This window comes from Canis lupus, chromosome X (genome assembly GCF_048164855.1).
Source record: "Canis lupus baileyi chromosome X, mCanLup2.hap1, whole genome shotgun sequence".
In the NCBI taxonomy this organism is placed as follows: Eukaryota; Metazoa; Chordata; class Mammalia; order Carnivora; family Canidae; genus Canis; species Canis lupus.
The window spans coordinates 89,281,429-89,297,045 of NC_132876.1; the positions used below are offsets into that span (position 1 = coordinate 89,281,429).

The 15,617-nt window shown below is 40.7% G+C and overlaps 1 protein-coding gene across 5 annotated transcripts in view; it reads right to left on the reverse strand.

Moving 5' to 3' along the window:
- Positions 1-12,989, reverse strand: part of DDX3X (DEAD-box helicase 3 X-linked) — a 30,352-nt gene extending 17,363 nt beyond the window's left edge. For 4 of the 5 annotated variants that reach the window (XM_072816591.1, XM_072816589.1, XM_072816592.1 and 1 more), the window contains exons 1-15: positions 12,516-12,675; positions 9,617-9,674; positions 7,672-7,719; positions 5,841-5,973; positions 4,731-4,889; positions 4,547-4,646; positions 4,010-4,145; positions 2,843-2,928; positions 2,434-2,532; positions 2,166-2,326; positions 1,410-1,554; positions 1,184-1,328; positions 798-979; positions 592-709; positions 186-339 (exon numbers count right to left, since the gene is read on the reverse strand). In XM_072816591.1, coding sequence (XP_072672692.1) covers positions 186-339; positions 592-709; positions 798-979; positions 1,184-1,328; positions 1,410-1,554; positions 2,166-2,326; positions 2,434-2,532; positions 2,843-2,928; positions 4,010-4,145; positions 4,547-4,646; positions 4,731-4,889; positions 5,841-5,973; positions 7,672-7,719; positions 9,617-9,674; positions 12,516-12,560 — 1,769 coding nt within the window. In that variant the 5' untranslated portion in view covers positions 12,561-12,675. Of the gene's footprint in view, positions 1-185; positions 340-591; positions 710-797; positions 980-1,183; positions 1,329-1,409; positions 1,555-2,165; positions 2,327-2,433; positions 2,533-2,842; positions 2,929-4,009; positions 4,146-4,546; positions 4,647-4,730; positions 4,890-5,840; positions 5,974-7,671; positions 7,720-9,616; positions 9,675-12,515; positions 12,676-12,842 lie in introns of those variants that run through there. The other variant, XM_072816593.1, reaches the window with a different exon arrangement.
- Between the last annotated feature and the right edge of the window lie 2,628 nt (positions 12,990-15,617).

Genomic DNA, 15,617 nt, shown 5'->3' on the forward strand with positions numbered 1-15,617 from the left:
TCCCTAATAGTGATCTTAAAGGCTGTAGCCATGAACAGCTGGCATTAACTGTGTCAACCCCTTCCGATGCCTCTTATGCAAAGGATGAAGGCAACCAACCAAGAAATACAAAGCCCACACAACTAAATACTGGAAAAGTGAACTGTGGACACAGCTCTTTATATACCACCTGGATGCTGCCTTACCTCTTAGATCGTCCACGACTGCTACCCTTGTAGTGGTGTTCATAAGCCATGTTTTCTAACCAAGATGGCACTTCTTGTTTAGCTTCAACAAGAAGATCCAACAAATCCTTGGTAATATTTATATTCCTCTCGTTAAAGAATGAGGTGGCAAGGCCTAAACCAGTTCCAAAAAAGTACTTAAGTTAAGGTCTTCCACAAAAGCATAGTATTCTTACTTTCCTACACAGAATATTAAGTAGAATACCAAGAAAAGAGATTACAAGTCACTTGTATCGCTGAGATAGACTTTAATCACATCCCTCAGAAACAGAGGAGTGCTTAAGATTTAAGATCCTGGAAAGTTCTTGTCTGCATGCATTCCACTGAAAAACCACCACCAGACCATCAAAAGTAACCAAACACTTACCAAGGTTTCCTACACGTCCTGTACGGCCAATGCGATGTACATATTCTTCAATATCACTTGGCAAGTCAAAGTTGATAACATGTTTCACATTTGAAATGTCCAGTCCTCTTGCTGCTACCTGGAAAATAACTTTTGTTATACATGGAGCACTTAAAGCCAGAAGTTGAACATGCTGAACTCAAAAGTGAGGAGGTCTTTATACATACTGCTGTAGCCACTAAAATTGGGCTTTTTCCTGAGCGGAACTGGTGAAGGGCCTCTTCTCTGTCTCTCTGAGATCGATCTCCATGAATACTGGTACAAGCATATCCTTCATGGTACAAGAAATCCTCCAGAGAATCTGCACCTTTTTTGGTCTCCACAAATACTAATGTCAGTGAATCCTTGCCTGATTGTGAAAAATTACCAAGTTTTTGTCACTAATAGGGATTTAGTTCTTTTTACATTTAGTAAAACAAGCAAATATAAGTAAATAAAAAGCCAGGCTTTTAACAGAATATTCTGAATGGGGAGGAAAAGCAGTAAAGGGGATCCAAGTGGATTCTCATTATTACCTAAGCCACTAGAGAATGATGCTAACATTGTCATTTACCTGTTGCATTTAGAAGGTCAAGCAAAAATGACCGTTTGTCAGACTCTTCCACCCAAACTACTTTCTGTGTTATGTTCTCAGAGGTAGAGCCAACTCTTCCTACAGCTAAAAAGATATATTCATCCAAGAAATCACGAGCCAGCATCTAAAAGGGAAAAAAAATGTTTATTATCCACCGAGATCAACAAATTCCTAAGTAAATAAAAGTTGCAGCATCAAACAATACCTGTATTTCCTTAGGGAATGTAGCACTAAACATCATAGTGTGGCGGACACCCTTTGGAGGCATAGTATCTTGTTCAACTATTCTACGTATCTGAGGTTCAAAACCCATATCCAACATCCGATCAGCTTCATCTAACACCAAGTATCTGTCAAGTTTAGAATTTAAGAAAAAAGTTTTAGTGTAACTGTTATTAAAATTAATATATTCATTTTGATAGTTATATCCCTCATACTGCATGACTGGACACATGTACACAAGACCCAAGCCCAGGATTTCGGCCATCATTCACAAGCACACAGCAAAACTAGCACTTACTACTTTTCACTCTGTCCCAATCTGGTCATTCTCAGCCTCTACTAAAAGCTTGTTGATTTTCCGACATTAAAATTACAATTAGCAAACTTTTTATAAAAGAGGACTAAGATAAAACCACTTTTCAAATCTTAAAATGTCAACAATGCTGATTAACTACAAAACTAATGACCAGGGGTGCCTGGGTGGCTCAGTGTCTGAAGGCAGACACAGGTCATGGTCCCAGAGTCCTAGGATAGAGCCCTGTCCAGGTCTCCCTGCTAGGCAGGGAGTCTGCTTCTCCCTCTTCCTCCTCCCCACTGCTCATGCTGTTCTCTTTCTCAAATAAATACATAAATCTTTTTTAAAAAGAATCCATAAATTAAGCAATCCTATATTTAAAAAAACACACTAAAGGCCAGTAATTTAAAAAATTATATTTTATGCATTTAAAAATTAACATACTTGCAGAAATCTAATCCAATCTTTCCTCTTTCCATCATATCCACTAGTCGTCCTGGAGTAGCTACTAACAAGTGGCATCCACGTTCTAAGTCTCGAATCTGCTGACCTATATCAGCACCACCATAAACCACGCAAGGTCGAACTCTAGATCGGTATGAAAACTGAAAGAAAAGAAATTTTATCAATTTCAAGGCCAACTCTCACATGGTCATAAAACATTTCATTATAATCAATGAGAAAGCTAATAATCCCTGAAATGCATACTTACTTTCCTGGCTTCCTCATAGATCTGTACTGCCAATTCTCTAGTTGGTGCTAATACCAAGGAGATAGGGTATTGCTTGCGACGCCCATACCTTCCATTTTCCTAAGAAGTAATTTAAGGAAGTTATATTTGTAACATTCTTTATTAAAAAAAAAAAAAAAAAACTACTGCAACATAATTCCCTTCTGTAATTCACTGATTATGCTTGAAAATTCATTCTCATTAAATAACTTGGAATAAGTACAAAGTTCCTTATAAAGAACTCTCAGCAGCTACCTCCAAAGTTCTATAATGTCCTATTTATAGTGGCACCTGCCTGGCTCAGTCGGTAGAGAATTGGGGTGGTGAGTTTAAGCCCCAAGTTGGGCATAAAGCTTGCTTTAAAAATAATGTCCCATTTAACAATATTTACCTTCATGGCTCTCAAAGCCTCGCCTGGACCATCTGAATAAATCTGACTTAGGATAGGCAAGAGAAACGCTGCAGTTTTTCCAGACCCTATTTAAGAGAAAGCATAATCTAATTCAACCACAGAAAAACCTGCTCATTATTTTTTAATAAGTATTGGTAGATGAGTTTAACTGCCCTATTACTAATGTTTTACTTTGCACCCAAATAAATTTTCTAAAAATTAACACCAAAGTTAAAAATACCAAGAAGTGACTTCTTTGACCCATCTGTAGGTCAGATGTAACAGAAGTCAAGAAACTAAGACCCAGCGTATTTATCTTTGTAAATAAAGCTTTGTTGGAATTCCGCCATGCCCAAGTTACAGTCCATAGGTGTTTTCACACTCCAACAGGAGAAATGAGTAAATTGGTGATAGAGACCACATGACCCATAAAACCAAAATTGTTTACTTTCTTCCCTTATAGAAGGATACCTAACTCACTTCTTTGCATTTGTATGTGTAAGAAAACAGCAATTTTGCCTCAAAAGTGAGGTCAATTTCTAACACTTCCTTGTAGGTACTGATAGTGTACAAACGATGACATTCTCACTTCCATAGGGTAGGAAAAATACCAAATGATTATTATACTTTTTTAATGGGGATGGGAGATTTGCCACTCTCATATTGGTCAAACTCACCAATATAGCAAAACTTGTACTCAATTTAGAGGCTCTAACTACATCCATTCCCAAAAGATGCGAGGTGCTCCTTTCCCACAAAGGCATCTCTTTTCCCCTTGGCCACATTCCTATGGATCACAGACTATTCTATACTCTTATCCTTATTCCAGATGCAATAATATTAATAGTTCTCATTTCCCAGCAATGCACAGACAACAATCTATCCTTATTGCAGTAATTCCAGGCTGAGGACTTTCTATAGGCTCCCCAAGACATCCCAATGAGAATACTAGTGATAACATAAAATCCAAAGGTCTAAGACAAGAAATACCAAGCCAAGTACTGCATGCCCATATTAAAGAATACCAGTTAGGCTACATCTGGGATTCATGTTTCCCTACGATACTTAGATACCCCATGTGTTTTCTTGGTACTAGTTTTACAAGAGCAAACCTAATTACAGTATTCTTGACAATTGTCAATTTTTTACTCTAGCAAGTAAACTTACCTGTTTGGGCACAAGCCATCAAGTCTCTTTTCTCTTTGATAATAGGAATAGCATGCTTTTGCACTGGAGTTGGGCGAGTATAACGAGTAAGCTCAATGTTTCCCATAATAATTTCTCCCATCTCAACATCGCTAAACTGTCAAGAAATTCAACAGAGTTAAATAGGTAGAAATGCTATCTGGAGCCATTTTTACTATACACGAATAATATGGGGGAAAAACTCCTAACAATTTGATTTGTACTTTACAGCTGCTTTAAATGAAAAACCTATTTTGAGAAAAATCAACCTCCTCAGGCTCAATACACATTGGAGAAGTCGGGGTTCTTCCTATATTTCTATTTCCAATTATTAGCAATGTTAACACTGAACTCAATCTTCCCCTTTCCATAACCAATGAGGCATCTTTTTAATTAACTAAAAAAATAAAGCAGGCACACTCTGCATTTGCTTTTAGGAAGCCCACCTCATTTTGATGTGCTGTGGAAAAGTTTATACACGCCCCTCTGTGTCTTAACAACTCAAGCACAAATACTTACACTTTCAATATGTGGAGGACAATTGTTGCCCGTTGCCTCAACTGGAATGTCGTCGTATTTCTCAAAGTTAATCCCAGTGTTTCCTCCCGAAAAGAGTTCCCTAAAATCAAAAGATTAGTAAGTTTACTTGTTATATTAGCTAATGAGGCTTTACTCACAATTGATATACATTTCAAAAACTTACTGTTCCAAGCGTTCACTCGGTGGGAGCGGTTTTGACCAGTCATCTTCGTCTGATTTGTCACACCAGCGACTATTTCCACCCCGTTCAAATTTTCCAAAGCCACTTCTATCACCACGGCTGCCAATGCCGTCATAGTCACTCCGGCCACGATCATCAAACCTGAATAGCATAACGAACTCATCAGTATCATATCACTTAACCACTATCAGATTCCTGTATCTGTAACTACAACTGTACCAAAAGAGAAGTTGAACTGTTCATTATGGCTAACTTCAAGGATGTCAATTTTGCTTACTCTTGAAAATAAGGCTCTTTAATTAATCAGATCATATGTGTCATTTACTTAGCTTTACTTTCAAAATTAAGTATCCTTGATTTTTGTAAAATTATACAGCCTACACAGGCCTCACACATGCTGGAATTAAGAACCAAGTCTCAAATATCTGCTATCAGCACATAACTTACACCTTTATTTAAACTTCTCATCCAAAAATATTTTAGTGGTAGGAAAGAGAAGAAAACAGCACACCAAATAATTGTCCCAGTTATACTAGAATGTTGTTTAAAAGGACAATCAATTTACCTGTGTGACAGACTTTGGATAAAAGGTAGAAAATAATCCTTACCTGAATTAAAGATGTTTTTAGTTTTAGGCCTGTTTGCGAAAAATCAGGACACACAGGACTAACCACAGCTATTAGGCGCATGAGGTCAGTTCACCACTTGTGTAATCAAAAATATAAGGTGTTTAAAATTGTCATATAGAATAACCACAAAAAATCTCAACCATAGGCCATTCACTAGATAAACTTACTCCTTTAAATATAAATAAAACTAAAGAAATATAAAAGTAACGGATTTCATTACACCTGGGGCATTCTTATTCTCATCTAATTTCTATGTAACAAGTTCAATTTAGGAAGAAAGACCTCTTATAACTAGGAAAATAGGATTATATAGACATAATGCTTAACATCCAAATAGGTGGTCTATTAAGGGGGAAAAAAATCATGCTTTAATGGTCAGAGTAAAAGAATGAGTACTCATCAAATTAAAGACCAATTCCTGAATTGCATACACAAGACACAAAGATCAATAAAAATCACTTACCTTCCCCTTGATCCACTGCCACGATCACTAAAGAAACTAGACTTCCCTCTTGAATCACTACGAGATCCAAAACTGCTGTACGCATCCTTATCTTTACTAGAACTCCACCCTGAACTGTCTTTATCGTAGAATCCTTCAATAAAAAAAAAAAAAGCAAACCCATTTTTTTATTAATCAGAAGTTTACAATACCTAGGTCTCTGAATTTAAAGCCCTCTACTACTATCTTATCTCTGTGAACTGGAAAGATAATGGAAATATTCCTATCATGGTACTAGAAGACAACCAAGATTTAGAGCTGGTTCACAATGGCACACAAAATTGTTCAGATTTTTATTTCTCCACTAGAAAATACTGTGCACTAAATGGAGCAATTTGACAGTCTACAAGTGTTATAAATGAATAAAATACCACCTCTGAAAAGGACAATAGCCTTGCCTATAAAAAAAATGTTTGAAGTCCACCACAATTACCATTCATTTTATAGATGTGTATGAGTTTACACTAGGAAAGTTACCACTGCTTCAATGTTTCTTAGAGGTGATGTTTATTTGCATTCCTAAAGGTGTCAGATTACTTGATTTGATACAGTATTTTCCAGCTTCAAAAGTAAAAAAGTAGAACAATGCTCTGTTCACATGAAATATACTCTCAGACAAGAATCAGGAATATCTAGAAAAAAAGGGAAGTGCTCATCCCTTTACACTACTGGTGTGGGCAGATTCCTAGGGTACAACTATAAACATTCAACAGAGAATGAAAAATGTGTGAATTAGCCCAACAGGTAGAGGGTTTAAAGACTAGTAGTAGAGGATTTAAACTAATTTCAATAGCACTTCATTAAATAGAGATTGTTTATAAGTTACTTTCCTTCAGCCTAATGCCTCTACCATTAGCCAGTCAGGTGATCGACAGCCTTAGCTAGCAATAAGAAAACTGAATTACATGTCTAGCCTTCTTCCAGTTCTAAAACCTCTGATACTGCCTCTTCCCTTTGATCTCTCCCTGCAATCAAGAGGGAAAAGCACTAAATAGGTATGGAGCCAATTTTAGCTAGAACACTTTAAGAATGAGAGAATCTAAGACAAAATATGCAGTAACTAGGAACAATGATACTATAGTTAAGAAACTATAATACAGATTTTATAGCCATTTATCACCAAGGACAGGGAAGCTACTATAAAGACTGAACGTGCACATGAAGGAATGACAGCAAACCCCAAGTTTCTGGGATTTCTTCACCCTTCCAATTCTGTCTTAGCATCTTCCCTTAACCTTTAGTTTTCTAAAACTTCATTTTTCCTCCAAGCCTCAGATCACCTATTTTATGAATATACAGCACCCAAACAATCGTCCCATAACGAATTATCTACTAGTTATCACTACATTACAAACATAACCATTAGTTTCAGACAAAACTTTTCAAATGAAGCAGTTAAACCCAAGGAGATGAAACCAGAGAGTCACTCCCAACTTTGGGAGCATGCCCAGTGTTATGATCTGTTTATAATCTGTTAACTATTCTGCAATAACCCATCTTTCGACAGTTTTGCAAAACACAAATAACTGGGTTATCACCATGCAATTTGGTTTACATAGTAGGATGCCTACTCACCTTTTTCAAATTGAAATCACGATGTAAATAATTATAATCACAAAGTACACCAGTAAATTTGTACAAAACCATGCCCTTGGCCACAAAGAAATCTGACATAGCAAACAGGAAATTTTCCACTGTGTGACTTTAGAGGAGTTTTCCCAAAATGCCTCATTTTTCCCTAGGCTTCAACTTCTAAACACAAGAATTAGGTCCACCAAGTTACTTGACTTACCTTTAGTAGCTTCTCTATTCCTTAAATGAGGAGGAATATAGCGCCCCTCTAGAAAAAAAAAAAAATACAAAATTAAATGCCAAAACTTCAAGTTAAAGCTTTTTACCAAAATTCAGGCTACTAAAAAATGCTCTTGGAAAAAACTTTTTTAGGATCTAGCCTTCCAGTCTGACTGAGAGGGAGAAAACGAATCTGTTTTTACTTTAAATGGTTATTGCTTTTTAAGAACTTTAAAAAGGGAAGGGGAAGACAAAGTTTTAGTAAATAAAAATCCTTATCTTGAAATCCACAAATAAATATAACTTGCCACTAGTGGTTAATGTAACACAAGTTTTTTTTAAAGGCCAATTATTATTTTAAAAAAAAATAAAATAAAAAAATAAAGGCCAATTATTCCAGAGAACAGTCATAAACAGAAACTGTTACAACATAAATATTACCACAACAACCTAAAACAATTGTAAAAAATCATGCAATTAGACACTAAGAGGCTTTTTTGTTTCCATCCAGTTAAGTTCCCCAAAAAAGACTACGTATTAAGGAAAAACTGCAAAGGCAAAAGAATTTCAAGGAACCGAGAGTTTTAATTTTAACTTGGGGTTTGAGGAGTCTATAGTCAACTGTTGTTCTGTACACGCAGGCAAGACAACAGTCTAGACGATGGATGAGAAGCAAAAGCAAATAATGTATATCCACCAAGTAAAGGAAAGCCAACCTGCTCTAGTACTAATAAATCGCAATTTTATACTTTCTTTTCCAACTTTTGGGTAGAATTAAATATTAAAGATCTCTATTAGGATGATCAACTCTTAAAAGATCTTTTAACATGGCAAATAACGTGAAATATAAAAAAAAATACCAAGTAACTCTATGCCCCCAGTGAGGCCCTTCTTGCCTAAAAATGAGGCCACATCCTTTACCACCTAACGGTGCTTGGGGAAAAAAAAAAAAATTAATGCTTCCACTTCCTACAGCCTATATCCATTTCCCGCCTCCTTTGGGGCAGGGTGGGGGAGTTATAGAAAGAGACTTGACCTAAAGGAATCTGAAGCAGGTCTACTGCCAAATAATAAACCACCTATACTGGGGCACCTGGGTGGCTCAGTGGTTGAGCGGCTGCCTTTGGCTCAGGTCATGATCCCAGGGTCCTGGAATGGAGTCCCTCATTGGGTTCCCCACAGGGAGCCTGCTTCTCCCTCTGCCTCTCTCTGTGTCTCTCATGAATAAATAAAATCTTTAAAAAAAAAATAAATTCAAAAAAATCACCTATACCTTAATACTAATCTGTAACAAATCTTAAAAAAACTCTGAAAAAATAGAATGAAATAAAACTTTTATACCTAACTTTTCAAAAAAAAAAGATTCACTTCAGCATTTAAAATCCTAACCATCTCAAGATTCAGTATAGCCTTGTTCGATCATCAAGTCTCATGTTCTTCACAGGAAAGGGTTAACTGTAGCTAACGAACGTTGAATGTTCCCTTTACTGGATTTAATTCTGGTAAATTCACTGTAACAGGAATAAACACATTCCCACAACCTCTTTAAGTTGGGCTAGAGATTCATAATGGACATAAACTCTTCCAAAGATAATTTGTGCGTTGTATCAAGTTTTTTTTTGTTTTTTGTTTTTTGTTTTTTTTTTTAATTCATGAGAGACACAGAGAGAGAAGCAGACACAGGCAGAGGGAGAAGCAGGTTCCATGCAAGGAGCCCGACATGGGACTCGATCCTGGGTCTCCAGGATCACGCCCTGGGCTGAAGGTGGCGCTAAACCACTGAGCCACCTGGGCTGCCCCTATCAAGTTCTTTTTAATGATTGTTTGTACTCAAGAATCTGAGACCCTTTTATTATCAAAAGGCCACAATGCTTCTAGTAAGTCCAATGAAACACTAAATTATTAAAGCTCTAATAGTCAAGAAATCCATAAAATGGTTTACTTACTGCTTGCTGTACTTCCTCCACTCTGATTATCTGAAGAGTTCAGGTCTAGGCCAGCAAACTAGAAGAGAGTTTTAAATGGTTAGCAGCTCGCGTGCTGAAATATTACACTAAGAGAAAACTAGTCCTGTCCTCTAACATTGAATAAACCCTAGTTGCCCTGCCTGCTTAATGGGGCTGATGTGAAACTTGTCTAAGCAAACACAAAATAGCAGTAACTGTTTATACTCTAGAAACCAGCACACTAGGATGCTGGTGTTACTACCTGGTAAAAGTTGGATCCAAATTTAAGTCATTTGACTAAAAATGAATTTTTCCTGTAACATTTTCCATAGTAAAAGTTCCAAGAAACTAAAATTATTTTAAAATGTCAAATAGGCAAAGGAATTCATTTTTTACTCCAATCACATTTGACATTTCCAATGCCAACTTTCTACTTGGAATATTTTAAGCCTATGGAGCACGCTTTTAAAAAGACAAATTTTAACTGACCATTTGTCCTTTTACCCCTAATATTGCACAAGCATTTTTAATTATGGGAACACTCTTAAAAACTAACTAGATATTACCTATTTATTCTCTCATTTTCAAGACTGAGATTAGGTTCAGAAGACTTTGGACATAAATGGCACAAATGATATTCAATGTTTTTAAAGAGAACACATTTCACTACTTTTAATCTCCATTTCTACTCTCCTTCACTGGAAGCTCTAAACCTAAATATTCTACAAAAAGATCTGCTATGTTCTCATTCTGTTACGACTAACCAGAAACTACTGCAAGCAATACCAGGGGGAAAAAACTGTGTCAAAAGAGACACTTTTTTTTTTTTTTTTTTTTTTAAAGAAAGCCACAAAAGACCAAATCACACAGTATTGATGTCACAGAGGTGATATTAAGTCTTCTGTTAAAAGCTCAAGACGGATACGGTCAAATTGCAAGCATCATCAGTGGAATCACTGAAAACTAGAAGCAGATGCTAAATCTTAAAAAGAAATTAAGTATGGTTAAGACTTTTGGGCACCTCGCTTCCATACTTTGAATTAGCAATGTTGCCTGCTTTCTGTTACAAGAGACTGATATTTAAATAAAGCCCAACGGGAATAAATATTCCTTTTGCACTTGCTACAGTACAAGTTTTGTTAATTTTACACTGGGCAAGAGCGCTTTAAAGGATACTGTAAACTGAGGATTAAATTGTTGCAATTTTGTTATGAATTTGCTTGCTGCCTGTTTCTAACTAGTCTACTTTTTAATTATATCACAAATAAGGTTCATTCCTGCCTATAATCTTTTTAAACCGGCACCACCTATATAGAAAATGCTAAAATTGGGGATAGCCTGTGCTCTTGACAAGATACTCTATGTGCTTCATTCAACATTATGACGTGTCAGCAATTTGAAGGATGTAACTGATTCATTAATGGGGGGGAAATGCTCCCAGAGAAACAGGTCGTTAAGTCTCTACAAATGTATTACACACGACTACATTAAAATCTATCAATTTGTGTCACTAAACTTCGTTTCAGGATTTTTCCAGAGTTCGTGGTTAAACAAAACTTTACTTAAAATCTCCAAACATCCCACCGAAAAGCTTATCCGAAGCACGGTGCCTCTGTTGCAGAGGAATGCAGACTCCTTCCACCGAAGCCCATAGCCCCTTCTCGCTCAGAGCATACGTCCTCCTCTAATCTACCCCCAAAGCTTTAGAAAAGGGGATTCCGGTTAAGATGACAGACCCGGAGTTCTGACCTATTTCACAATTTCACTGCACAGGCAGCAACAAGTCAACAACGAAACTGTTTATTTCCCCCAAGCTACATTCCGGGTATTTTTCCTCCGGCTGATTCCTGGATCAAACGTCACTAAAACACGGGAACGGTCATACAACCCGAGGTACCGCCCAAAACAACGCGCGACCCTCGCTAAATCTTCACACAGACTATCTGGATCAAGTTAGGAAAAGGAGCCGCTCCAAGTCCCTAATCTCCCTGAAGTCTCCCCGCCGCGTTCAATCTCTATCTAGAGCCCAGCGCCACCGCGCACGCAAGGACCCATTACTCCCTCCCCTTCCCCCCACTCCTCCCCGAAATCTTCTGCGTCACAAAACTTTCCACTCCGGAAACGCGGCCTCGGCCGCCGCGGCACCCAACATGCCATGGCCCCTGCGGAAACTGAGCCTGAGAGAAAAGGCCTACGGAAGGAAGCCCGGGAGGAACAACATGCCATTCCATCTTCCTTTCCTGGCCCTAGCCAGCCCGGGACCCGCTCTCTCCCGCTAGTGGGCCGCAGCGCCGCCCAGGCACCCAGCCCCACACAAAGGCGGCCGCCGCCATTACCCCGAGCGAAGGCCACCCCCCCGCACCGCCCCCTCCTACATTCCAGGGCCGCGTCCCTCCAGCTCACACGCACACGCACACCAATGCCGCTGCGCGCTCGCGCGCGCGCACACACACACCGACGCCGCCAAGTCTCTGGGACAGGAATCCAGGCGGCGCGCGCAATGAGTCGAAAGACCAAGAGGCCAAAAAGGTCCCCGTTCGCGCACCAACATACCACACACCCCGCCACCACCCCTGGGTCACTAACCAGTCGAGGTTCGCGCGTGCGCGTCTCGGCGAGAGCGCGCGCACCCCCTCCCCCTCCACCCGCCTGCGCACGCACACACAAAAGCCGCCATTGTGCTCGGCCCAGGGACAATACCGCGGGCCAGGCCGGAGCCCCGGCCCGAGCGAGAGCCATAACCAGTATTTCTGCCACCTTCCCGTCCCTCCACAGTTGCAAAACACTGACACTGGCCAGCCTGAGGCACTCAGGAAATGGGAACTAAGAGTGCCAGTTAGCGCTGCGCCATAAGCCAAGTTAGGTCAACAACCATCCCGGTAGGCTCCTTGCAGCTCACCTGCTGGTCCAGCCCGAGCGCATTTTCCACCGCCACATGACTCATCCCTGAAGAGTACCGAGAACTCGGAGTCTTCCTCTGCTGAGTGAGTTAGAATCACCGCGAAGGCCCTCTCACGGGAGAACTGCGGCTCTGGAGCGCACGGCGCGACCACGGATCTAATATACCCACTCGAAAGGCTACTACGTCAGCACGTAAGACGTAGGCCCGCCCTCTCACACCCGCACTCCCCCTGCCGCTGTGACTTCTGCCTAGCTACTGCGCGCTGGTTAAGTCCAAACCTCGCGTGATTTCCGATTCAGTCCCGTCCCTGGCTTGTCGTCCTACCTTGGAGTTCAGCGCGCCAAATGCTGCCCTAGTTCCCTTGAGCTTCAGTTCCCCTGTTCTCCGCTGATACCCTAGCCTGTCTTTGAGTTCTTGAGATCTCGCGATAACTCGTGTCCCGTTTTCCGCCTGCGAGGTCTTAAATTTAACCTAGGCCTCTTTACTGTTTTTCTCCCTGTGTTCCCAGTTGTTGTTCTTTTCGGTTGCGCACTCGTTCTTTTTTCTCTGAGTCCTCGGGCTTGGGGGCGTCTGGAGATTTCTTAGAATTAACCAGCCCTTGCTCTTCCTCGGGCAGCCTCCGCGAAACCGGAGTCAAGCAAAAGAAAGCCCGAAGCTGGGAGGACGGCGGGTCACGTGACCGCAGGTGTTGATCGCGGTGGCCATTTTGTGAAGCTGGAAGCCTTGGCCTCAATTGAGTGCTTGAAATGCGGGGGGGTGGGGGGGGAGGGGACAGGAGAGGGAAGAGGGGAAAATGGGGGAAGAAGGGGAAAAGGAGGAGGGGGGAGAGGAGGAGGAAGGAGGGGGGAATAGTGACTGGGGCGGGAGTGCTGGGGATCTGGGGACGAGGGCTGGTGGCCCGACGCTTAACTGCTGGGTTGCCTAGGCAGCGGGGGCACCGCCTAGGAACGCAATAGCCCCTCCTGTTTCATCCGCGGTGAGGAAACAATGAGGCAATCAGGCGCTGAACCTGAGGCGGTGCTGGCGTACCCTCCCGGGACCCTGGCCCTCCGTGGGAACAACGGCGACATTAGGCCCCTCCTTTCCTCCCGCGGGGCGCTCATGAGGCTTGCAAACGGCCCTCCCAGAGTCGGCAGTGTTTGTGGCTAGGCGCAGTTAGGGCCTGCCGAAGAACGTGTTACGGCGTTATCTGCTTGGGGTGGGGGTGGCCCTCAGGCCCCTGCAGTAAATGAGGGATGGCAGGAAATGAGTTTCTGCCGCCGGAGGAACCCCTTCTTGTGGCCCCCTCCGAAGCAGGCTACCCCTAGTTCTTTTTTTTTTTTTTTTTACCCCTAGTTCTTGATTCAGTGACACAGACCCTTAAATAGAAGAAAATGTGTTGACTAGTAGATCCCCGGCTTTAAGCGAGCAGCCGCGCGTACGTGGTTCTTAAAAACGCTTTTCCCCCCTCTCTTCTAACCTTCAGACTGACAGAATTAAATAATATACAGGGTTTTCCACCATCCCTCAAAGGGTCTTCTGCCAGAATTCAAATAACTAGTGCTCATCGCATAAATTACCACGTAGCTTCTCTCCCTTTCAGATTTTTAAAATTGAAACTGAAATTCTAACGAGATGGGAGATAACATAACACTTGTGTCCCGGCAAGTTGCTTAACTGCTTTGGGTCTCCATTTCCTCATCTATATAAGGAGTTGACTGGGCTACATAAACCCTGTAGAAGACTCCATTCCTTTTTATGACAACCGCTTGTTAACGCCCCCTTTAAACATGCTGAAATAACAAATCATAGATAATATAACCTAAACCTGACAACACACAATTTCAAAAAACGTGACCTAACTGTAGAATAAAAATGATTGTAACAAAACGATGTACTTTAATGTGTGAATGCTCCCGCCCGACGACGCTAAGCGATGATAGACCCCTGCTCAGGGTGATCAACAAACGCAAACGGAAATAGTGTTTTCGCAACTCAAGTACGGTGAGCAGCATTGCCACTGCTGACCTTTTCCAAAATGATGGAAGTGTTGGTAATGGTTGAAACAAAACAGTAACATTTTCTCTCAATTGTTACAGTACATTCATAGAGATTTCAATGTTACATCGAAAGTAGGCGAGAATATTTCTATGTGTAAAATAGTTCCAGGCTTTAGGATGAGCTACTTTTTCCTTTATGTGAATGTCCAGCGGGTCAATTCTTTGCAGCACGGAACTGACCAACATTGTAAAACATCTAGCTTGCCTAGTTCCTGGCAACTAAATGCCAATAGTTGTGCTAGTCATTGTGACAACCAAAAATACAGATATCCACAATGCCCCCCCTTGAGAATCATTAAGCTTAACGACCATTTAGAGTCCCTTTCAGCCCTGACATTTGTGAATTCTCACGGAGCATTGGTGAGGTGTTTCTGCTTGGTCTGCTTTCGGTTTCCTTTTAGTATAGACCAGGGTAAACAGGTTGAAAAGGTATAGTTCTGACAGTTCGAACTGCAAATAGCAACAATGGGATATCCTGATATCCTCGGTTCTGGGCCTTGTTTTACATTTCAGTAGAGCCGATGTACAGGGTACCACCATGGGAGTACCTAAAAGAATTAAAATATACAGCAGTTTCCTATTTTCAATTAACCCCTGCTCATAGCATACTCAGTTCAAGCCACTAGGGTGTTTTGTTAATCAATATGTTATAATTGGAATATCAAATTGGAAAGGAGGCCAGGAAACATACAAAGCTTTGTCTTCAAACACATTCACTCTGAAAAAGTATGATGTGCACACTTGAGGTAGCTAAATGAGCCAACTTTCATAACACTCCGAAGGACTCTTCCACTAAACGGTTATTTGCATATCTTCTCCACATGGCAGTCATTTGCAAATTTTATTTGAAGTAACCTAAAAAGGGTTAGGAAAAGCTGAAACCAGGGAAACATTTTTGCATTCTCACTTCCTTACATTCCCAGACATTCTTAAGTTGATGGCCCATGTTGAAGCAAATATACTCTTTGCACCACCCCATCCCCTTCCCCCCTCCCTAGAGACAGCTGAGCAGACAAAAGCCTAAAAACTGCGGATCCTTTAACTGGCAGTTCAGATTCCT